The sequence below is a fragment of the Fundulus heteroclitus genome, chromosome 23 (assembly GCF_011125445.2).
Source record: "Fundulus heteroclitus isolate FHET01 chromosome 23, MU-UCD_Fhet_4.1, whole genome shotgun sequence".
Classification (NCBI taxonomy): Eukaryota; Metazoa; Chordata; class Actinopteri; order Cyprinodontiformes; family Fundulidae; genus Fundulus; species Fundulus heteroclitus.
In genome coordinates, this window is record NC_046383.1 from 34,841,056 (window position 1) to 34,864,926 (window position 23,871).

The 23,871-nt window shown below is 42.5% G+C and overlaps 1 protein-coding gene across 2 annotated transcripts; it reads right to left on the reverse strand.

The window, feature by feature from the left end:
• Window positions 1-3,457: 3,457 nt before the first annotated feature.
• snx25 (sorting nexin 25) lies at window positions 3,458-22,947 on the reverse strand. 2 transcript variants are annotated; one of them, XM_012853457.3, is made up of 22 exons: window positions 22,730-22,947; window positions 21,779-22,479; window positions 20,428-20,512; window positions 16,883-17,099; window positions 14,952-15,124; window positions 13,860-14,046; window positions 12,804-12,874; window positions 11,395-11,585; window positions 11,152-11,283; window positions 10,675-10,824; window positions 9,440-9,565; window positions 9,150-9,314; window positions 8,905-9,036; window positions 7,990-8,130; window positions 6,730-6,843; window positions 5,814-5,891; window positions 5,575-5,658; window positions 5,354-5,471; window positions 5,202-5,268; window positions 4,933-5,114; window positions 4,357-4,457; window positions 3,458-4,263 (listed from the first exon to the last, which is right to left on the reverse strand). In XM_012853457.3, the coding sequence occupies exons 2-22, from the start codon at window positions 22,142-22,144 to the stop codon at window positions 4,198-4,200; spliced, it is 2,946 nt and encodes a 981-aa protein (XP_012708911.2). In that variant the 5' UTR covers window positions 22,145-22,479; window positions 22,730-22,947; the 3' UTR covers window positions 3,458-4,197. The 2 variants fall into 2 exon arrangements, with proteins under 2 accessions (XP_012708911.2, XP_012708910.2); XM_012853456.3 differs by having other exon boundaries at window positions 21,779-22,534.
• Window positions 22,948-23,871: the final 924 nt, after the last annotated feature.

Genomic DNA, 23,871 nt, shown 5'->3' on the forward strand with positions numbered 1-23,871 from the left:
CAACGGACAGAGGAGACATAAGCACAGAGATACACACAGGATAAGCTTTAAATACATGGCACAACAACTTCAGTAACCTCCACCCCATTTACCTTTTATTTCCAAAATACTAGAAAGAACAGTTGCCTCTCAACTTTACTCCCATTTAACCCATAATGACCTCTATGAGCAATTCTAATCTGGTTTCCGCCACAGCACTGAAACTGCTTTCATAAAAATACCAATGATCTCATGATGGTAGCTGATTCTGGTTTACTTTGTATTCTCATTCGTCTGGGTCTGAGTGTGGCCAATATCTCACTCCATCCTTCTCCACAGATTATTTTAAATTGGTATCACTGACATCCCCTTGACTGGTTTCATTCCTACGTTTCTGGCTCCACTCAGTTCATCCAAGTAAACGGTTTCAGTTCCCATAAGTTCCCTGTCACAACCGGCGTGCCCCAAGGCTCTGTTCTGGGACCCGTATTTTTCATTGTTTACTTTATTCCCTTTGGCAGTATCTTCCGCAAATTTAATATCCATTTTCACTGCTACACTGGATCTATTTATGTAGTAAGCCAAATTATATACTCCCCTCCTCCATCACCTCGAGCCAATCTGAAATAAAATCTTGGTTCAGGACCAAGTTCTTAAAACTAAATAGTGACAAAATCGAGATCCTCCTTATATGAACCAAATCTGTAATCTCAGTTGACGGCTCCACTGTCTCCTCTTCAGCTAAAATCAAGAGTCTGGGTGTCATCCTCAATAGCACTCTGATTTACCTTCACCTCTCACATCACTAACATCACCTGGTCTGCATATTATTTTCATTTACGGAATAGTTGCCATCTTCGCTCACCCTTTCCCCTCACTGCATTAGTTGTTATCCATAGTCTTGTTACCTCTCTGTCCCACATTGATAACTGCAATTCTCTACTCTTTGTCTGGTCTCCCACAAAAATCCCTCAATAAGCTTCAAGTGGTTCAGAATTCAGCTGCTCACATTATTAGCAAAAACCCCTCATTTCACTATATTACCCAAGTCCTCCAGCAGCTCAACTGGCTCCTGGTTAGATTCAGAATAGAATTCAGAGTCCTTCTGTACACGTTCGACCATCCACAACCTCGCTCCCCCCGACCTTTCTGATCCCTTTTACATTGCTACTCCCTCCCACACCCTTAGATCCTCCTCCTTTATTCACTTTACGGTTCCTTCAGCCCATCTCGGCAACATGGAGAGCAGAGCTTTCTCCCGCTCTGCTCCCAAACTCTACAATTATCTCCCTTCAGACATGCTCAATACAGATACCCTCTACCAGTTCTCAAGTCTAGACTCAAAACTCATCTGTTCAAGAATGCCTACTCTCTGTGATTGGTGGTTCAATGTAACTTTTTAATTTGTGTTGTTTGTATCATGATTTATTGTTGACATACTGTTGGGTTTATACAGTATTACAAAAATAAATGTACGGTCTTTTTTTGTTGTAAAAACCTTTCTTGAACGTCTTCTGTTGCTGGAAGGCGAGTTTAAGCAAAAAAACGCATTTGTGAATTGGACTGAACATCAGAGAGTATATCAGTTGCACCCATAAAAAAACTTGACAGTACTGCAGTGCAACCTGTTTCAATCCCAAATCTCCACTCTTGGGGACCTAACTCTATCCTCTGAGATCTCTACACCCCCAGAGAGTAGTTTTTGGGGTGTTTTTATCTTTTGAGAGTGAAGAGGATGATTGGGCTGCTTGAAGTCCTGACCTCATTTTCTTTAAACACTTGTGGGATCAGCTTGGGCATGCTGTCCAGTCCAGAGTGACCACCCCAACCACACCGTCTGACCTGAGGAATAGGATGGCGTCCCACAGTAGTGTGTGTGACCAGCATGTGAAGGATGTGTGTATAGTTCTCCCACAGACTACTGTCTGTTAAACGATTAAATTATTAAACTGCAACCATGGTATGTTTCTCAAAACTTCGTCAATTTTAGTTTACCCCTATCGAGTCAAAACAAAAGCAGAAAGGCAAAAGCAGAAAGGTTTGTAACTCTTTCATGGAGACCACCCAAAACTGCACTTTTCTTACAAATAGGGGACAATTTAAAGCAAATAGAAATACAAAGGCTTTCCAAAACTAATATATTAGTTGCATTGTTAGAACAATGTAATAGTTAGCCAAATGCAAATGTGTTTGTGTTTTTTTTGTGCCATGTTAAGCCTTAACACATTCAAGCATGCAGCGTTAAGCCCAAACTCTTTCATGCCCCTAGAAGATTAAGGCTTAAATTAACTGGTTAATAGTACCAATATGCTTCTGCTAACTGGAGGTTATATTTTGTTGAGACCCAGCTGGTTATGCTTGGCTTTCTGAGAACACAATATTCAAAACAGACATGGTGTTGCACTTGAAAAAAAAATGTTTGTTAAATAAATCAAACAAATGGAAGAGTGATGATGACTGGCAAGAGTCCAGGGTGAGCAGATAACAGGCAGAACAATGGATCGCTCACAACGGGGATGGCAGATCGACCCAGTAGAAGAGTCCAAAGGGCTAGCCAATAATCACAAACCAGAGACAGTCCAAGTTGTGACTAGAATCAGAAGCCAATGAGAATCCAGCGAGGGCTGGACGAGTGCGGGTTATGCACAGGAACAAAGCTATAGGTATTTAAAGGTGTGCCAACAGGGGGAACTAGTGGAGGTAATCAGGGGTAAAGGCAGAGTCCGGTTTGCAATTAAACTGGAAATCAAGGTCCCAGAAGCTAGAGGAAGAGAGGAGAGGGAGAAAATAAAAGTAACATGAAGCCCAGTGGGAAGTTTCCAGTCTGGTTCTGGTCTACTGTGTTCCTGGAAGCCGACAGCCAACGCATCTGTCTACCAAGAAATCCTGGAGCACTTCTTGCCTTCTCCTGCCGACAAGCTTTATGGAGAAGCTTTTATTTCCCAGTAGGACTTGGTACCGACCCACACTGACAAAGGTACCAGAAGCTGCTTCAGTGACCATAGTGTTACTTGTTTGATTGGCCAGCAAACTAGCCTGATCTGAACCAAGCAGAGAAGCTATGGAATATTGTCAAGAGAAGGATGAGACACCAGAATCTATAAGGCAGACCCAAAGCAACCTGAGCTTCCCTTACACCTCAGAACCACATCTATATACTTTTTTCTAAGTGTCTTTGCATTTAAGGCACATCATAGATAGAAGCTGGTTGCCAACAAGTGACAGGGCAGTTCTCTCTATAAAAAAGGACATCTTAAGGCAGTGTCCTAACTGTGTGATGTATAATGACTTTATTAAAGCTAAACTCAATCCAGCACCAAACTAGGCAGACTACACTGATGTAATAGTAATCTGTGTTTGTACGGCCTTCAACCATTTGGATTATTGTTGTATTGGTACGGGTACGTGGGTGTTATACCTGATTAATATTGCACCTTCTTTGCCATAGATTAATAAAGAATTAAAGAAATGCAAGTGCTCAGCTTTTGTTTGTGATTTATTGCTCATATAAACGCTCTCTAAACAATTTTGGTAAAAATAAAATCTATCAATAATAATAATCATAAATAAAATCATCACAATGACGTTCACATGAAATTATATTGCACAATTAGAAGTCTCAACAAGAATCACAGAACACGAGTGTTGTTGCTTAGGCTGTGTGTAGGAATGTTCAGAGGTCTGCGGGCAATGACTGAAACTGGTTCGTCCTCCAGGGCAATGGGAGTCCGCGCTCCGACACCAATCTGGACCGTGCTTTCCAATCACATTCTGTGGATCACCACCTCCAATGTCCAAACATTAAGCTTCACTTTAACTTCAGAGATTTACACCAGAACAACAGATTTATTATCATTTGGCTTTAGTATTGATTTGGAATGTCTGTGTCCCCAGAAAACAACTAAACAAACATATAAAAGTGTTACATACTGTTGAAAATTAAAACTTGGTCTTTAGTGAACGTGGGCTCTCTGTTACAGATACGATTAGTGTCCTGGCTCAGCACAATGCCGTGCCAGCCCCTTTCAGGCTGCTGTGAGCTCGGTTTGCCACCATTTCCCAGCCTCGGCTCCAGCTCAGACCAACACGGAGGTTTACCCATAAACCTCGCTCCCCGTCTGGCCTGGAACTCCGGGACTGGTCGGCTAGAAGGGTGAGAAACAGACGCCAGTGGAGCCTCTGTTCTATTTGGTGATTCGGGGTGCTCTGTGGTTGTGCTCAGATGTTGTCCGCTGATGCTCTGAGCTCAGGACACAGCTCCTTCAGCAACATTTCCATCAACACCTACCAGATAGACATAATTGTTAGGTTCAAGGCTGGCGCTCTGAATAACAAAAGCTACAGAATCCTGTTTGATGCTTCACGGGTCTGCCTTACGTAGATGAGATGCTTGTTTGCGTTGGCCTCCTGCAGAGCATTGAAGATTTTGATGATTCCAAAGCGAGCATTCTGCTGGCCAACGAGGTTTGTTAGTGCATCTGATAAAACAGAAACACACACATCTCTCAGCATGTTCTTCAGTTATGTCACAAGTATACAATAAACCACTAAATCTTCGCAAAAGTTGCCTTACTCCTTGAATCGTTCCGCATTTTCTCACATGTTCTACAAACAATAAGATGTTATGTGTAAAGGTAAAGATGCATGGAGGCTCCACAAATCTGACCTTTATGGAAAAGATCAGTAAAACAAAAGGCATAATATGTCTTTTTTTTGCAGTTTGCCACAAGGACACGACAAACATTAATTGAGGTGCTCTGGTCAGACAGGACAATTTCTTTCTGATCTGCAAATGGTTTTAAGAGGCAGAACGCTACTGCATGTCATTCTGAACACAGCATCCCTACCAGGAAGGTGGAGCCATAATGATGTAGGGATGCTTTTCTCAGGCAGAGACCAGGATACAGGGTAAACCTGGAAGTAAACATTTTAGAGGCTGAGGTGGACGTTCACCTGGAATATTGTCGAGGAGTTTCTGTTGAGCCCGCTCCTTGGTTTCACTGCGTTCTGAATCAGTTCGGACCTTGCCGTGAGGTGCCAACTTCCCATTAGGCCAGAAGGTGTCCCTGAACACACTGATGTAACACACCAGCATCTGCTCACAGAAGATCCAGTTTACAGTGTCCCGGATCTGTCTGAGTGAGAAATGGATTCGGTTAGCTTCAGAGCTCTGCTGGTAGGAACACAAGCTAAAAATCTGTGAAAAAAGGGACAGTATTTACTTGTTGATAGTTCGTCCAAACGTAACCTGGACTAGTGCAATTAGAGTCTTCCTCACCCACTTAAACACTGAGCAGGAAAACAAAGAACTCAAATCAATTAAATCCCCCTCTGATGCCGCCACATTTAATCATTTTGCCAGTGAGCTGCTCACTTCCTCGTAGCTCAAAGATTTCCCCGATAAGCATGAAGCAGGGTTCAGCCAGAGCATTTCTCCGCCCGTCCGTTTCATCGCCGTAGTCCGACAGGTCACTGTCGTCATCCCCATCTTCCTACAAAACACCGATCACGGCAACAACATGCAGCGTGAGCTAAGCAATCAGGACAAAAGGTTCTGAAACGACCTGCTGGACAAGCTGTACGTTATGGCTCTACCTCCGCATGGGAGAAGAAATCTCCAGGTAACCTCTCCAGAAAGGAGGCCAAAGAGAAGGAGGACTTCTTCTGAATAGACATCACCTACAACACATATTGCAATATGAAGCTACTATAGGAAAACTAAAAATAAACAATGCCCATGAATAGCAGAGGAACAAAAAAACACACCTGTCACATCTTTTACACGTATTAAAATGTATGATTCAAATTTGTATATATCTAAAAAGAAAAGTTACTTTGAGGTGCTCCGGAGACGGGCTTAGAAAGGCGTAGAGCGCCTCTGACTGGCACAGTCGCTCATCTGTCAGCAGCCGCTGCAACACAAACACACACACACACACACACACACACAGAGCTGGTGTCATTTTCAACAGCTGTCGAGCCAGCGCCGACAGAGTGAGACAAAGCCCACATGTGGGTTGCTTTCAATGATTGACGATCAAAATAAAAAAACAGGAAATGTTCCTGTGTATCTAATGGCAGGTGTCAGATGTAATTATAAAATAAGTATGGGCCACTTAACCACGGCTTTAATAAATTGTTTCTTTCATTTCCTTTAAAGAAAATGCCCATCATACCGTATGACCCTATAATTTAAGATCCATTTAATTAGACATCAGAGAAAGTCCTGAAGCAACTGGCACTTTTTTTGGTCTCCCTCGCTTACAAGAACGAAGAATTTGGTTGTTTGGCAATATTTCTTGTCATGAAAAACCCAGACCTTCATGGTGTGGAAACTAAATGAGCGCCACCCATCACTCTTGCATGTTTTAAAACTACCAGCAGCATATCTGTTCTGGTAGCTGGCTACATGAACACACAGCCCAACTAACTAACTAGCAAAAATCTGGATTACTTTATATAGACCAGAGCAGCAACAATACAGGAGATTTATTACTATAAGTTCATTTACTTGAAAACTACCACTAAATCAAGTGGGTGTTTATTAGATATTTTTGTTTCAGTCTATTTATCAAAACTGACAACAAAGCAAAGGTGGATTTAAATTTAAATCAATGTTAAATATTTGACCAGTAATAGCGGTAAAAGTCTCCGTTTGGCTTAAAATAAAAAGGAAATTAATCACCTTATACACCTTTTTAAATTATTTTTGTGTAAATAAGGGAACAATCCATCATACTGTAGAGTTACCTGGAGAAAGGCATTGAGCTGTGTTTTACTCTTTTCTAAGAACTTCTGGTCAATGGATTTGAAGGGAAGTTTACTAAGAGATGGTAACTGGAGTTTCTTCAAACAGGGGAAACACTGAGAAGACAAAAGAAAAACAAGAAGGACAGATTAAAAAGATGCACTAATTAGGGTCTTCAAGGATTTTACAGATTCACAGTTTTCCAGTCTGACCTGCAGATTCCAATTTGGAGGTAGAACTATAACACATGAAAGTGAAAAAAAAAATGTATGGCAAGTTTTTTTTTGCCAAAGGGTGCACAGCCATGTTATTTGACTTTTTTGTATTTATACGTCAGTAGCTCACTATGGTTACATTTGAAAGATTATCACGTCCTGCTGGCGTATTAGTTATTTTGGCGTTGTACATGTTTTTGCTCAGTTAGTAAATAAAGCCTTTCGTGTTTATTTTTAGTAACAGAAGTACAACACTGCAGGGGATAAATGAGGAACCATCTCCCAGCGAAACAATGAAGAAAGATCCAAGATTCAGTGGGGGAAAAAAAAAAAAAAAAAAAAAAAAAAAAAAAAAAAAACACAAAAACATTTTTTTCAAGACTTCCAAGAAGGAAAAGACTGGAATGGTGCTGTGAATACAGTATAAACGCTGGTGTTCACTGAAGCGGACACAAAACCTGCTGAGGCTCAGATGTGATTAGAGTTGATTGATCTGACTAAATGTTCTGATATGAGGCTCTTAAAGTTGCAGTAGAACGGTGTATTTAATTAATAACGGTTGGTCTTCAATCATGCCGAGGTGCCGCTTTACGACGAGGCATTGCAGAAGGTCAGGCTCGGTCCGTCATTATTTACAAATGATTTAAGCAAACCAGCATAATGGCAGTTCTGCAATAATGCCACTAGATGGCGCCACATCTGTTTATATCTGCTCATTGTGCACGTTGTGGGGCTATATTTTGCCTCAAAAAGGACCATCAAAACACCATCAGGATGGACGCTTGGTGTATATAACCTTATTATATTGTGATCAAACGGTTTCTGGTCTTTTTTAAGCATAATAACATGGCTATAAGCCTTTTAATGGGGTGACAGTATTGAATCCAAAAGACAGTGAATTACAAGCTCCATCTATCCATTAAAGCATATGAGCCTAACGCTCATCAGATCTTTATTCAAAAAAAAAAAAAAAAAAAAAAAGTCCATAAAAGTTTATATAAAAAGCGATAAAAAAGGAGCACATTTGAAGGCTAGACAGAGTTTTACCTCAGTGAGCTTGCGGTGTAACACCTGGAACTCGGTGAGCTTCCTCTGGACGCTCCAGCGGCTGTTGGCTGTTTCCTCTCCTTCCGTCAGGCAGACACACACGCTGTAACTAGCTACGGTCTCGCCCCCTTCTTCTGCAGCCTGAATTCAAAAACATGCAGAGTGAAATACGGGTCTGGGGGACTCTACACCATATTAGCTCAGTCTCTGCACACACTGCTGCTGATCCTCTGTGCCAACTCCAGTGGCTCTTAAGGCCATTAAACCAGGTCAGATTTTAGCTAGTTGGCCTCATAACAGACAAAGAGACTGAACCCAACAGTCACAATAATTTATCATCCCTACAAAATAACTGCTTTGTTATCGGTGCTGCATGACTTCCCGTGTCATTCATGTAAACCTTCTGATTGGTTCAATAATGTGTTCCTGTTTCGGGCATTTGTAAACAGGTAGGAACAAGTAAGCTTTTTTCCCCCCAATTGTTCAGATGACTACAGTAAAGTAATTTAATGGTTCCAAATTTCTGCATTACCTGTCTATAGTGCTTTATGACTTTATTTTCTGATTTTACAATGATCATCACAATCTCCCCTAAAGTCTCAGAGCCTTTTCCTCTTGCGCACCAAGACCTCCATCAGTCGGGTGCAACTAGGAGAGTGAAAGTCAATTTAAGTCGCCGAATATATTATTAGAAAGCAGCATTTCAATGCATCACACCTGGAACTCTGTAGCCTAACAAATATTGCGTCCAAGCAGTCCTTTGCAGCTGTGATAATGCATACACTGACATTTCACAGTACAGCTCTGCCTGTTTAAATCGTGAGCCTTAAGGGGTTATGTTGAAACAGTGCAGTTGGGAAGTTTAGGAGAACGACTCCTCTGCTGTTGTGTTGTGATAGAAGTGAACATGTTTACCTCGGCCGTGGTGATACTGGCCCTCCAGTGGCCCAGGTTTTCACACCACCAGTCAGTCCTGGATATGTGCTGCTGGAGTTCACTGTGCTCCTTTTCCATGGCTCCGATCTCTTCTTTTAGTTTGCTTACTATCTATGAACACACAGACAGAGGAAAGAAAAATGGGGGTTTTACAAAGACATGCTGTCAGCACTTTGATTGATGCTGACTTGAAGAGTTTAGAAAGCTTGCTTCCTATTTCCTACCTTTCTGTCTGGTTTTGGTGCATTCTGGATAGAACCCAGGGCCTGTCGTTTGTACTCCAGTTTGTCATACAGCTGGCGTAGTTTAGTAGCAGCATAGCTGGCTTGCTCATTGATCCCTTTAGTCCCCTCATCGCACACCTCTTCTCCTGCATCTAGACCCCGGCACTGCACAAAACAATATGACGACACCATATGCATTTACCTGCTTATACACGCAAACAAAACAAAAAAAAGCAGTTTTCAATAGAAAACATCCATGTGATGCAAATGCATGTATGTGTATTGCTGACCCCTTCGCCTTTTTCCTCTGGGCTGCACTGTGATTGGCTGTGGGGCTCATCTCGTCGGATCAGCCGATCATAGAGGTCAGAAACCAGGAAGGAAGGGTAGTAACGCTCCCTCATCGTCTCGGCCACCTTGAGAACATTTAAATATGCTGTATGGTTACTGCAGAACGTGTCAAAGCAGTAAAAGGGGAAATCCAACTTGCAATTTAAAAAAAAAAAAAAAACACAGTTTAACACAGAGCAAATGAAATCATTCTGCCTCTCACCAGACTAAAGGATTGTTGAGCTTTTCACCAGTGCCTTGCAAAAGTAGCCCCCTCTCCTCCTTGAAGATTTTTTTATTTTGTCATATCATAACCACAGATTTGAATATATTTTATTGGTACTTTATGTAATAACCCAAAAAAAGAACATAATTGTAAAACAGAAATAAATAAATAATAAATGATTATCCTAAGTGTAGTGTGAGATTGTATTCAGCTTGTGAGTCAGAACAGTGTAGAACCACGCATCAGTGCATTGACAGCTGCAGGTCTTTGGGGGAATACATCTACCAGCTTTGCACACTGCGAGACTGAAATGTTTGATCCTTCTTTGTAAAACAGCACACATTTCCAGTCCGATGTAGGTCTGGACTTTGACTGGGCAATTCTAACACACGTATATGTATTGATCCAAAGCATTATATGACAGCTCTGGTTTTATGTTCAGAGTGAACCTGCTGGAAGGTGAACCTCCACTGCAGTCTAAAGTCTATCGCACCCTCAAACAGGTTTTCCTCTAGGTTTGTCCTGCATTTACCTCCAACCATCTTCCCATCAGGTCTGACCAGCTTCCCTGTCTCTGGTTAAGAAAAGCATCCCCACAGCATGATGCTGCCCCCGTGTTCCCCAGTTCAGATGGTGCGTTTAAGGTAAGGCGGAGTTTTCCACCACACACTGCATTTTGCATTAAGGCCAAAAAGTGTAAATTTGTTCTGATCTAAACAGAGCACCTTTGATCAGGTTTGCTGTGTCTTCTTGAAAGCTTGTGGCAAACTGCCTACAGGACTTTAATTTTGAAAACCCTTGCACTGCCTTTCCATCCACTTCATTAATATCTACTTGGCTGTATCAGTCTAATCAGACAGAATTCCCAAACAATACATTGAACGTTGTGGTTATAACCGCGCAAAATGTGGAAAAGTTGCAGGAGCAAGAATGCTTGTGGAAGGTAAGAAGTGAAAACGGGTCTTTCACCTGCTCCTGCAGTCTGACAAAGACCTCAGTTCCTCTGTTCCCCACCAGACTCTGCTGGATCTCCTTCAGAAGAAACTTTTCCACTTGAATCTCTTTGCTCTCCACAAAGAACTTCTGGTAGATTTCCCCCACGATTTGGGGCACTTCATTCTGTCAAAACAAACAGTAAGTAGGTAAACACCAGCCCTGCTTTTACCTGCAGCACACACCTGCAGTAAACAGAAAATTCAACAACCCACCAAAAGCAAATATTTCTATAAATAAATAAAAAAACACCTGAGATAAATTCTAGTCATGCTTACTGCTGCCAACTTTAAAATCATAAATAGCTTCCCTGATTATGTCGCTCAACTCTGGCCAGGATAAAAAAAAGATATTTCATTAGACATAAATACATAAAAGGCAGTTTTTAATTTTAGTTTTGTAAGTGCAAGTAGAATACTGCTGGGTAAACTGAGGAATGTGTGTGCAGGATACCTTGTTGGCAGTTTTCAGCATTTCCACCAGTTCCCAGAAGCTTATCAGAGCTCTCTTATCGACTCGCTCCATGTAAACTCTAAAATGCTCCCTGTAACTTGGGTTACACAAAATGTCATCAAACTGGAGGATCTGAATGCAGAAGGGGGGAAAAAGAAAACAAAGTGTATGGTATAGAAACCAAACACGCTTTCTTCTGGTTGTTTGACATCAAACTCTCTTCAGTGTTATCGTGTGTCTAACCCTCTGACTCTGCGGCTCGTCGCCGTCATCGGCTCCTCCTTCCTCGCTGTTCTCATAGTTCGGTCCACCGAGCAGGCGGATGCGTTTCTCACATTGTTTCTTAGCGACAGTCAGCTGATTGATGTATCGCTTCATGTCCCTGGCCCTCAGCAGGTCTGCCTTCATGGCTGCGGACTCTTTGCCTTTGCGCTCTAAATGAGAGAATGAAGAAGAAGCTGAGCAAGTCACCCTGTGTGGACAAATTGCACCAAGTATGAAAGGTTACAAACCGTTTCGAATCCTAATATATGCCATTGTTGGCATTTTATTAACAAAATTTTAACCTGTTTAAAAAGGCATTGTCAGCAGAATTAACAGAGCTTGAGTTTGGATGAAGGACTCCATACAAAGTAGGACAGAGGCTGAACCAATCATGGTCACCATCTGATACAACGTCAACATCATGTTCCTTAGTTCTGGCATGTTAGGAGATAGATTTATTACAGGCTGGCATAGCAGTCTTTACTGAAGTGCATTAATAGAAACACTCTTTCCAGTCACGTATTAAGCTTGTTAGACATTATTAGACACATGCTGATAGGCCCGGCCAGGTAAGGCTGAGGCTAGGGCTGTATAATTTTTCCAAATATCTAAATTGCGATTTATCTCAATCATAATTGCGATTGTGATTCAATTTAGACTTTTCTCTGCATCAACCAGGCGCAACAAAAATGACTTGTAGACAAAGATGTTTGTAAAAAGGAACTATTTTAAAATTCAACTGTTTTGACAAATCAGAATATTATTGTTCAAGAGAATAGCTTTTAATTGTGTTGGACATCAATACATGTTGAACATAAAGTGCAAACAACAAACTAGTCTATGTATTAAACAGTTTGATCAGTACTCAACACTGGTAAGATTCCTGAAAGTTTCTGGTAAAAGTATTGATTATATATACTCAAACAAATAATAAAATTAGATTACCTCACTGCTGCATTTCTCTTCCCTTCCATGTGGAGGCAAACCCACTTTAAATATAAATTACTGACAACTATGGGACGCATCTTATCCATTAATTTTTACATAGCCACAAATTTCAGACCTCTGTGATTTGGAAATTGTGTTTTTATTAAATTACAACTATATTACAAATGCAATTAATTGTCCAGCCCTAGCTGAAGGGAACTGGGTTAAAATATATGTATAAATATGTTTTTAATTTGTTGATAATCATCGACAGATCGATACGATTTCTATTTTATCGACATGCTTTTTTTAAATTTTTTTTTTTATTTTTTTTAACACTGTCCTCTCAGCTCCAGGGAGCTAAAGTGCAGCAGACTATGCTAAAGCAGAGAAATCATTGCTGCCCTAAACTTAGTTCCTTGTTTTAAAAAAAATATTGCTGTTCTGTTGATGTCTTTTACCTTTTTGCTTCTTGAGCTGAGGCAAGCTGCTGATGGTGGTGGCGTGGATAATTTCAACCACTATCTGATACCTGGGAGGAGATGGAGACCGGAATAAGAATCAAGAGTCTTTATTGTCTCCATGTGTTACCATGGTGAAATATTTTATTTGAGACAGACACCGGCTCAGGATGTACACAGATAACATGTAACACACAGAGACAACAGACATAATGTTTCCACACTTATATAGTTATTAAATCAGTTGATTACACTGACCAAACACACATCCTGAGAAGCTTAAATATGCACATTGTCTTTTGGGTCTGCTGAGACTCGTACCAAGTCCAAAAAGTCTAGTATGAGTCCCTCTGCAAATGCTATAAATTACTGTGTGCTGCATGAATTGATCCCTCAGCTCGCCCTCAATGATACACTCATGTCCGCAGTAAATTCTGTGCAATAATCGTAAAGCCTTTATTTACAGAGCTGTGCAATCAGACATTAAAAGGCATGGCCAGAAGTGTGATCGTAACACGTAAACGACCACAAACGTCTCAGCAGGGGGCGATAGCCCTTACAGCCTTCAGCAATTTGAGTTTATTAGTTTTTGATTTAATGCTGAATTAATGAAAAAGTCATCAGCACAAGCTGTTCAAGGTGAATAAACAACATACTGGAATACCTAACCCAAAAAACGCATCCTGAAAAGATACAACATAATTAGAAGGAAATGTTCTTTTGATTCTTTAATTGATCGGGTATGTCAGAAGTCAGTCAGCGTGTAGCCATTATTTCCTACACTAATGACACAATATAACCGCATCATGTCTAACCCCCAATTTAGATCTACCATATTGCTTTGTAGAAAGTCCCTGTTCCCATGGAAACCCCACAGCAGCAAAAAAATATTAGTGATTAACGTGTCTGTTATTGAGTTTATACACAGCGTGGTGCATTCAGAGAGCGTCTGTGCAGGTACAGAACATTCTGAGTTTAATGAGGCCGTGCCTGTGTGTGTGTGTGTGTGTGTGTGTGTGTGTGTGTGTGTGTGTGTGTGTGTGTGTGCTGCCATACCTGAGTTGTTTGAGGAAATTGACATCAGCAGAAGTTGATATCAGTTTGACGAAGTCTTCATAAGAGGCAGCGTAGGTGTAGGCTTTTTTCTGCTGCTCAGCCTGCTGCTCCCTCTGCTCCAGCTGAGACAGCAGCATCCTGTTTATGGAGTCTGGATCACTGAGCACCTCCACCAGAGGCTTCAACACTGCAACACAAACGAGACAAAACCCATCAAGGTGTTTCGGTGCAGGGGGAAAACTGGCTTTTGGCATTAGCTGAGCTTTAATCACAGGTTACGAGAGGGATGAAAAAATGACAATGTGTGGATAAATTCTTAACAAATGCAGAACATCCATTCTAGTACACAATGTTAAAAACGACTCTGGGTTTTCAACAGCTGCCATCTAACCAGCAGGTTTTCTTAGACACGCTTTCTTTAATTCCTCCACTTTGCTGAAAGTGACACTTTCGTTTCCTCGTTCATTTGTTTCAGATCAAGAGGATTCTGGTGAGAGTTTAGTAGAGCTGTACATCTACGTCTTTTTGCCAAGTTACACACTTTGCATTAACTGACAGACTGAGTTTCTCCTAAAAAAAAAAACACGTTTTATTTAGACTTACAAAGAAAAACGGATGAGTGAAGGTTTTCTTGTTTAACAACATTTTAGAGTATTTCCACACATTTTTCAGACACTGGCCACAGATATAATGTACGAGGGATCCCAACAGGATTTGAGCTTAAAGAGGGTTTATGCTGGATCAGCTCAGAATGAAAGTGAACTAAAAACAGCCTAGTAGTGTTAACACTGTTTTACAAAGATATATATCGAGCTGGTGCTCTTTTGTTTCCCTGTTCCCATAGTGAATCATAGCACTAAAGCTGTGAAAACGTTTTTTTTATTTTTTTATTTTGGCCCTTACTCATGCGTCTGTCTCTGAATAAACATAATTAGAGCCTCCAGCTCAGAATCCAGCCCTAGACTCGGGTAGTTAAACCCCTCTTCTGATCAAACGTCATCAAGACAACTGAGATTGTTTTTTTTAGTTTTACTTAACAAAATGTTTTGTCTTTGATTAAGTCAGAGTGGAACTGGTGAAGCATGTCAGTACCTTTGGTCGTTATAACTTCTGTTAGGCAGCAGCGTAGCGTGTGCGACTTGGCATCCTTTTGTGGCAGCAGACATAGCAGCAGGATTCTAGCTACACAACGGAGGAAGGCCATCTCCGAGTCAGGACTGACCAAACATGGATGGAGAGGAAACGGGCGAGCAGCTTCCTCTGGTCTGTTTACACACACAAATCCACAAATAAATACAGAAACGGATTAGGACAAACGCACTGTTCCACCCAAATGTTTGCCTTTACAATTCAAACTTTAATCATTTTTAAAGCTGGGAATTATCACAGATAAATAATCATCAAGCAGGCATAACAGCATACAACCCAATTCACAAAAAAGTGAATAGCAAAGGCTATCTCTGTAGTTACGCTGCAATGGGGTTGAGCTGCTGGAGGACATAAAGACCACTTTCTCTCACTCTGCTACATTCTCTTACTACTCTCCAATTGTGCATTATCAACAAATATTGCTGCCATTATTGTTATATTTTCTATTTGTTTTGTCATAGAAGTTACATCTGGATCACAGTTACTGATTAGCTGTGGCACCTTCCCAGGGGCAGGAGGGTGGCATAAGCTGAGCTACTGTTGCCAAGAACTTCATCTTGGCTCCATCTTGTTTCATGCTGTCTCTGTCCTGGACAAACCAAATAAAGGAACTACGACTGCTACTACTCAGCAGTTTTTCATCCTATAGATTTTAAAGCTGGCTCAGAGCTTATATGTTTAACTGGGTTTCTCTCCTAAATCAAGTCCCAAACGAACTCTCTACTTTTTCTGTGAGGTACTGCTGGATCACTGCTGCTGTCTTCTCAGACTGCCAGTCGCTCATGGCAGACTGCCGCTCACACTGAGCCTGGCTCTGCAGGAGGTTTTGTTTTCCAGTATGGCGATCCCAACGTTTCTGCCACAAGTGTTGCAAGTTGATGGGGTCTTAACTTCACTTTTCCAATGTGGCTACATGCTTGACCAGCAGCAGTGATTACTGCAAAGTCAGTGACTCGAACAATGGACTAGGATTCCTTAGAAAACGTTTTACTAGTTTGAAAAATAAACTGAATGTGACTGCATTGTTTTAGACATAGGATCTAATTGGAATGTATGTGATTGACTTTGAAGCCGTCTGTATGACTGGATTGAAATGACGCTGCATCCCTGCGTATGAACTGGATAGAACGTGAAGTGTCTCTAGATGACACTGGTTGTGAATCAGCACTATAAAACTTAACTAGATCGAACTGAGTGGATTTCATGCTCGTGGCGAGTGTTTCAACGTCTTAGACAGAGAGAATCGTTTCTCGGTCGGAGCTTAATGTCAGATCGGGTTATGAGGTACGGTCGGCGTGACATATCTAACGCTGTGTCATCGTCATCCATTCTTTAGCCGACATGTCGCTCGGCTCTTAAAACTTGACAGAACAAGACACACTGCCGCTACTCTCATTGTTGCGAGCCTATCGACAACGGGGGCAGCCAGACGTCACTGTGGTGTGATCAAATTGCGAGCTTCGCCTGACTTGTCAGGATAATAAAACCAGATGATGCGTGATTCATCACTCTGTCTGTCCACTCAATCTTCTTCTGTGTATATTGCAGAGAGAAGTGAGCTAGGCAGATTTTAATGGCATTTACGCTACATCAAATTGATGTAATTTCACTCCATCAGTGTGCATGAAATTACAGGGGACACTGGTGGGTGTAGATATGTTTTCAACAGCGAATCAAAAGTGGAACATGACTGTTTTGAAAAAAACAACAATGACTCATACATCAGAACAAAGAAAGTAGTAGCGAGAAGCTTAGAGGACCAGCAATGAACGGATTGTATTACTGCAGTTCCCATAAATGTCAAGGGAAACATAGTGGGGCAGATAAGCAAATCCTTCCTTCAACTGCCAGCAAATGACTGTGTGCCTGTGTACCTTCCAGATGCAGCCTTGAGGTCAGTGAAGTGGGAATGAAGGATGCGGACGCTGTCGTAGCACACTACATTGACAACGTCTACGTCGGCGACTCTGGATCTCAACTGGCCAATCATCTGCCACCAGTCCTCCAGCAGCATGGAGTACAGCTGGCCCTCATCACGACTCAGCGGGATGTACCAGGACAGGATGTAGTCTCTGTAGGCGTAGTCAAACACTGGGAAGAAGAATAGAATAGAATTCAACTCTATTGTCATTGCATTGTCACAAGTACAAAGCAACGAAATGTGTTCTCTGCTTTTAACCCATCCCCTAGGGGAGCAGTGGGCTGCCATGTGCAGCGCCCGGGAAGCATTCTGGGGTTAAGGGTCTTGCTCAGGGACCAAGAGTGCCGGCACTGGGGATCAAACCGGGTACTTGCATCCTTCTCTGAGTGCAAGCGCGCTGCTCTAACCACTCGGCCCCAAAACTCCCCAGAAGGGGGTTCCGACACAGGTTTTGTTCAAATACTATTAGGGAAGCTGCAGCCAGGAAGACATGAAGAGGAACAGTTCAGTCAAATACAGGTTAAATTGCCAGGTAACTATGATACTTTTCAAACCAAACCATGAATTCAAATAACCGCAAACAATCAGTCCAACAGGTTTCATTTCCTCAAAGCCCAGGTGCTGCTGAGGCAGCAGGGTAGCTGAGGGAACGGTTAGTTCATCACAGGGATGACTCATAAAAACAAAGACAACGTCTCACACTGACAAGACCTAGCTAACTCGACGGACGGTCTGTAGAAGGAAACCAGAGAGACTGGAGACAACCATGCTCGGCTCATTAGGAACAAATGCACCCGTCCACATGCTACTAGTGTGAAGATATACAGGTTGCTTAATTTTAATGATCAGTACAGAGTTTTATTAGAAGCGCTAAGGAAATTAATGAGGAATAGCAGGAACCTTTGGTAATAAAACCAATGTGGGGATTTTTGTTCTAGAGCGGGGGTTAAAAAGTTCTCTGCTAAAAAGATTTTGTATTCCTTTATTTGTGAAACCGGTACCAAAGTATAACATTCCTCATTTTAAACACAGAGGTAAGGCTGCACCTTTTTGTAAGAGTTCTTAAAAAAAATGCTAGTTTATGCTCAGGAATTTACAACTTTACTCTGGTAATATTATAACTTTATTCTCATATTAACTTTATTCTTAATGTAGAGGAAGTCGGCGCTATGCAGTCATGGGGCACAATATGGCCGTGCGGGCCACTGCAGACGCCTGAGGCTCCTGGCTCTTTAAGTTCGTCCTTGTGTTTTCGTCCCTGTTATCACCACTCCAAACATTAACCCAGCACAGAAGAACTGAGCTGCTAGCACGGGGGGATAACCCTGGAGTTTATGGACCCTACGGACTGCCAAACCCGCGCTTTAAGTCACCAGAACCACAGCAGATCAACCCGCCTCTGAGGCCTAAAAGGAGCCGCAAGAAAAGACGTTCAATCTAACATTCATGTAATTGCCCGGTCATTTACATCGCTCTGTAAAGGGACTACTATCTGTCATTTTTTAACTAAACATTGAAATAAAAGTATTAGCCAAGTATTGAAGTACCAAGCATTCAGCCATTTCACAAGGACAGACTGATGCTGGGTGTGTCTAGGGTTGAAAGCAGAAAGACATCGCTTTGTAATCATTTGTTTATTCATGGAATGTCATTGTGATGGCAACAATCACCGCCATCGTCATCTATGGCATGGTTTTTTAACATTGTGCAGCCCTGATATTGGGTATATGGTGGTGGGTTCAGACAACAGACTGAAATTTGTCCCTGACGTCATTTAATAAAGGGCCGCTGTCAAATTTGTTCAAATAGATATAATATGACTACTACTACAGCTATTAGAGCTGCTACTGATCATACTTTGAACTATGTTAAACCTTATTGTATGTCCTGAACACATGAGAATATGGATCAACTTGCTCTCAGTAATAATCTGGATTTTCATATCGCTGACTGCCTTTTAACAATCGATTAGCATGTGGACCGGCTGTCTTTTTTTTTTTTAGTTCTCTCCCATATCTGAGAAAATATAAGCGATGTGGCTCATGCATCAGAGTCAGGTAGTCAGTGACAACCTGTCATCATTACCTTAGAAAACAGACGCAGATCCGAGGCAAATCTCTGTCAAGGGAGACTAATAAACATACTTTGACTTTGATGTAAGATTTGAGGGATGGCCAGTCAGCTGCCGTAGTATCAGAACAAGGGCTGTGTTGCAGTGGAGGCATTATGCTGCCTTTTAACATTTTTTTACAAGGAAAATCGTTTCTTCACACCGTTTTAAACTGAGTCTCATGATTTGAATTGGACATTTCCAACCAGAACGCATATTGTTCACTTGGCTTGAGCACTGGACTAGAAACACGGACTGAAGGTCATCAGATCACACACAGAGCAAAACCTGAATGCGAATCTAATGCCACCGCCTATTACACCTGCCAGTCACAGTGGAGCATGTACAAATCCCCTTCTTCTACTGTGTAGGCGTTCGTTAACTCAGTATAAATCCTGGAGCCATCTGCTGCTTGGCAGACACACACACACACACACACACACACAGCTCCTCTCGCTGTGTTCATGTGTGTTTGTTCAGATGCCTCTGCATCTCCTCACCAGGCCTTTTACTGGTGTAACAGTGGGTCACTGAGAAGTGGTGATCAGTGACAGAAGCAGAGGTCCGTCAGTCTGCTTTCTTTCTCTTTCTTTCTTTCTTTCTTTCTCAGCAGTGAGAATGTTTTAGTGAAACAATGCCTCACAATGCTGCAAACTATAGAAGCCAGAAACCACTGGGGAAATGACACAACTCTGACAGCTGTACAGTCAGTACATTTTCAGACTGCAGCTCCCCGAACAGGCGGTTCTGCACAAGAAATTGGGTATTTAGGAAAAATACAATATTTATTTATGAAACATGAAACACTTGTTTGAAAGCAGTTTGCTCTACTGTGAGCCAGTAAAACCAACTTAATTGTCTTAATTGTCCAAATCTGACTGGCGAGTGAGTTCCTGCTCTTGTTTTCTATGATGTGTGGAGACATATGTGTGGTTTATTCAGCCCGCAGAGAGCCAGAGAGAGCCATGCTGTCAGGAGACAACAGGAAGGCTGAACATAGCACAGAAAACTTACTTACTTAGAAACAGCCTTACGTCAAGATTTTCAAATCCATCTATAACCTAAATAAATAGATTTGCCGTGCCAGGAAGACCAACAAATAACTAAAAAAAATTGCATATTTTAATCACTATTAAGTATTATAGTTCTTAAAGATAAATCAGTCATCTAAAATCAGTACTGGCACGGCAACGCTTCAAATGACTGGAGATGGAAATTGACGGCAAAACTGTAATCAGTGCATCTGTTATGTTTCAATAACAGTTCAAGTCCAGGCAGGAAGTCTTCACACTAAAGAGTACAACTTTTAAAGTCCCTCAAACATAAATAAATGACACATGTTTACATGAGAAAATATGGCAAAGTGCCTCTGAAGCAAAAGAGATTACCTTCCTTCAGAGCTTTGTCCACATTATGCGACACCACCACTCTTCTGCTCTGGCTCGACTCCTGCGCAGGCACCCAGAACCGACCCTGAGGAACAAAAAATGGGCACCAGGTGACTTCACCGCAACCCCAAAGGAGGAGAGCAGGAACGGTCTGAACCGAGCAGCTGCTCAGTACAGAAAACGAAGGGCAACAATAAGAAGGAAACCGTATTCCTGATGAACACGACAGCCAGAAGCTGTCAGCTCTCATGCAACATGTCAACGAGACAAATGTCTCTGCCGATTTCCCTCCAACGCCCGCAAGTCATCGGCTCAGAGCGGGAAAGGAGGCAGCTGAGGGACAGGCCAGCAGCCACTCGCAAACGCAGCTGCGTTTCTCTGAAAGGACGGACATCAAGCCGGATGACGTTCGCTCATTAATTATAGATCAAGATTGAAAAGACTGAAGATTGGAAAAACAAAAGAAAACGCAAGGACAGAGAGAGCGTGGAAGGAGACAGAAATTCATCGCCAGGGGAATAACTGCAGATAAAACATCTTTGGAGTATGCAAAATAAAATATAAAATTATGAAGTTTAAAGAGCAGGTGACGTTGTTTTCTTTTATATAAAAAGGACTCTCCCCGGGTACTTTCTCAACAGTCCAAAAACATGACTGGCCTCTCTAAATTGTCCTTAGGTGTGAGTGTGTGCGTGAATGGTTGTTTGTCCTGTTTGTCTCTCAGTGTTGCCCTGCGACAGACTGGCAACCTGTCCAGGGTGTAGCCCGCCTCTCGCCCAAATAACAGCTGGAGATAGACACCAGCACCCCTCAGGACCCCAACAGGGATAGACATGACGCAAAATGGATGGATGGATATAAAAAGCACAGCGCACTTTTGATTTGGTCGTTTGGCTTTTGCCTCGATGCAAAAAAATACTACGAGAAAAGCTGTGAGCCAGCTGCACATCTACGACTTATCAGCGTGTCTGGACAATAGAGATGCCTCGTCCAAAAAGAGCATCTCCAACGCTTCATCGGTATTATGATGAGCTTCAAAAATCACAATATTAAAACTGGTCAAAACTGTTGGAATCGGTCTAATATGCGATTCTTATATTAAAGATTAAAAAAAGACTTATTTTGCAGAATGATTGTTATTTATTGATCTGGTCCGGGGGTTTGGTTGTATGAGGGAAGACAGAGTGAGGGCTTCTGCCTTCATGCCAGCGTCTGGCTGGGTGGGTTTTGTTTCCAGTGATGATGATGTATCAAAAGGCTTTACTGAAACACGTTTTCTATAAAACACAAGTTCTGCAGGCTTAGCTTTTTTTCCCCCCCTTACTGTCATCTAAACGAGTGATCTTCCTACCATCAGCCTGTTGAAGAACTCCAGACGAGCAGCTGACTGCCTCCTGTCTCGGTCAAAGCAGCTGACTTTGAGCGGGCTCTTCCTGACCAGCAGAACGAAGCTCCCGGCCAGGAAGCACAGCAAGGCGAACGAGACGTAGATGAAAAGCTTCAGCAAGAAAGAGGTGAGAGTCAGGCCTCCCCAGGCCAGCTGAAACGCGACCGCCGCCACCACGCCCAGGCAAAAAGCCGGGACGACCCGGAAAGAGGAGCCGCCGGTGGAGTCGGGACTGGCAGACATGGGCTCCTCTTCTCCTCCGGTGCTGCTGCTGCTGCTGCTGCTGCTCCTTCCAGCCAGCGGAGTAGTGGTAGTCGAGGGGGTGGGCATGCTGCGACCCCACCATCCATATATATGTCACTGCGTGTTAGGCTGCAACCCTGCAGGTCCCCGCGACAGGTATACGGTGCGCACTCCGGTGTCCCATCGACTACAGGACTGTCTCCAAGGAGAGGCATCCCCGCTCTGACATCTCCTCCTAGAGCCGCGCCGTTATGTCTTCCCCGCTCCTAGCATCGGGCCACCCGGGTTGGGCAGCAAGCACCGAGCTCCGCAGGCAGGAAGCGTGCCGCGCTGTTGTCTGGCAATCGGTAACGGTCTCCAGGGGAGAGGACGGAAAGACCCAGGGTGATGCGATGATGGATGGAGTGACAAAAAGCCGTCGCCTGGGAGACAAACGGGCGGAAGAGAGTTAGCAAACCGAGCTGGCAGGAGTGCTACCTGCGGGGGAAAAAAAACAATGTCAGGCGATAATTTTGCTCTAAAATAGGCAAAAAAATATACGTGAAAAACAAAGAGTGCAGTTAATATTGGTGTGCAGCACACCGGTGTCAAAGGGTACCCAGCTAGCTAGCTAGCTAAATAGCTTGCTCGCTTAGTAACCAGTTCAACATCAGCTACGGTTAGCTTACTCACCTCTCGCTAAAAACAAGAGTGTCCGACAAGAAATTTACATCCCTCTTTTGCAAACAATGCCCTATCAGATCATTTCAACTTGCTGAAGGAACGCATAAACGCTGGCACTATTTCGTTGAGGACCGACGGCACCGAGAGACAAAAACAACTATTTATTTTCCTTAAACCTCCAGCTGGCTGGCTCTCCGTCTCAACGTGAAGCGGTGTCAGCCAATGAGCGTTTGCGTTCGGCGATGACGTCTCTCCCATTTTAACCTGCGCACAGTTTGAAAGGGCGGGGGTTGGAGCCTGAACACTGTAGTTGATTCACTGGCAGAAGCGCCGCCCAGCGGAGCGGCTACGCGTATGGTTTAATCAAGCGTACCAAAAAGATAAGGGCTCGTGCCTCGCTTCTGTGACGGCAGATTTTTGTCTCAGACGCTACAGCTGTTCACAAAGGCGCAATTCAATGTCAATACGCGTTTGTTTTCGACGATAAGCCCTCATTTTGTGATATGTGAGCCAGACGTTGTAAGCCATATCACGTTCTTAGCATATCAAAAGGGTTTTATTAAACTAAAAGAAGCGGGCTTCTTTTTATAACTGACAAGCTGGAAAATGTATAAACGCATGAGAAAAATTAAAGGTCATTATTTGACCCTGAGGCGCGTTAATCTTTTCAACACCCACGCAGGAGCAGTAGGAACATGTTGGTATGATTTTAGAATTAAACAGAATGACTTGAACAGCTAATAATTATTAGACTTTTCATTTTTGTCTAAAGTCCCTTTATTGGAGGCATTTGTGTTTTGTGTAGAAAAAAACGAAGAACGAGTCATCGTGTTCAAAGCGTACAGAATAGCATAGGTATCGAGAAAACAACCTTCCAAGCCGGCATCAATATTAGAATGTTTCCCAATTCAAAAGCCACCAAAAGCTATCCAGAATCCCTTCATCCACAAATAACATTTTAGATGCACATTAACAGTCAAAAGTTTGGGCTCACCTTTGCCATTCAATGGCTTTTCCTTATTTTTATGACTTGCTACATTGCAGATGGATACATAGTGATGACTCAGAAGTCATAGTTTGGACATTTTGTTTTGATTACTGCTTTGGTCACGGTTGGCTTTCTCTCGATGAGCTTCAAGAAGTCAGCCACC

Excerpts from the sequence above, each read along its gene's own strand:
- snx25 (XM_012853457.3), bottom strand. The coding sequence starts at position 22,144 with ATGCCCACCCCCTCGACTACCACTACTCCGCTGGCTGGAAGGAGCAGC. Across the intron at positions 14,047-14,951 it reads AGAAGTTATAACGACCAAAG|TGTTGAAGCCTCTGGTGGAG; the intron begins GTACTGACATGC and ends TTTGTGTTGCAG. Across the intron at positions 5,269-5,353 it reads AATCTTTGAGCTACGAGGAA|TGTTTAAGTGGGTGAGGAAG; the intron begins GTGAGCAGCTCA and ends TTTCCTGCTCAG.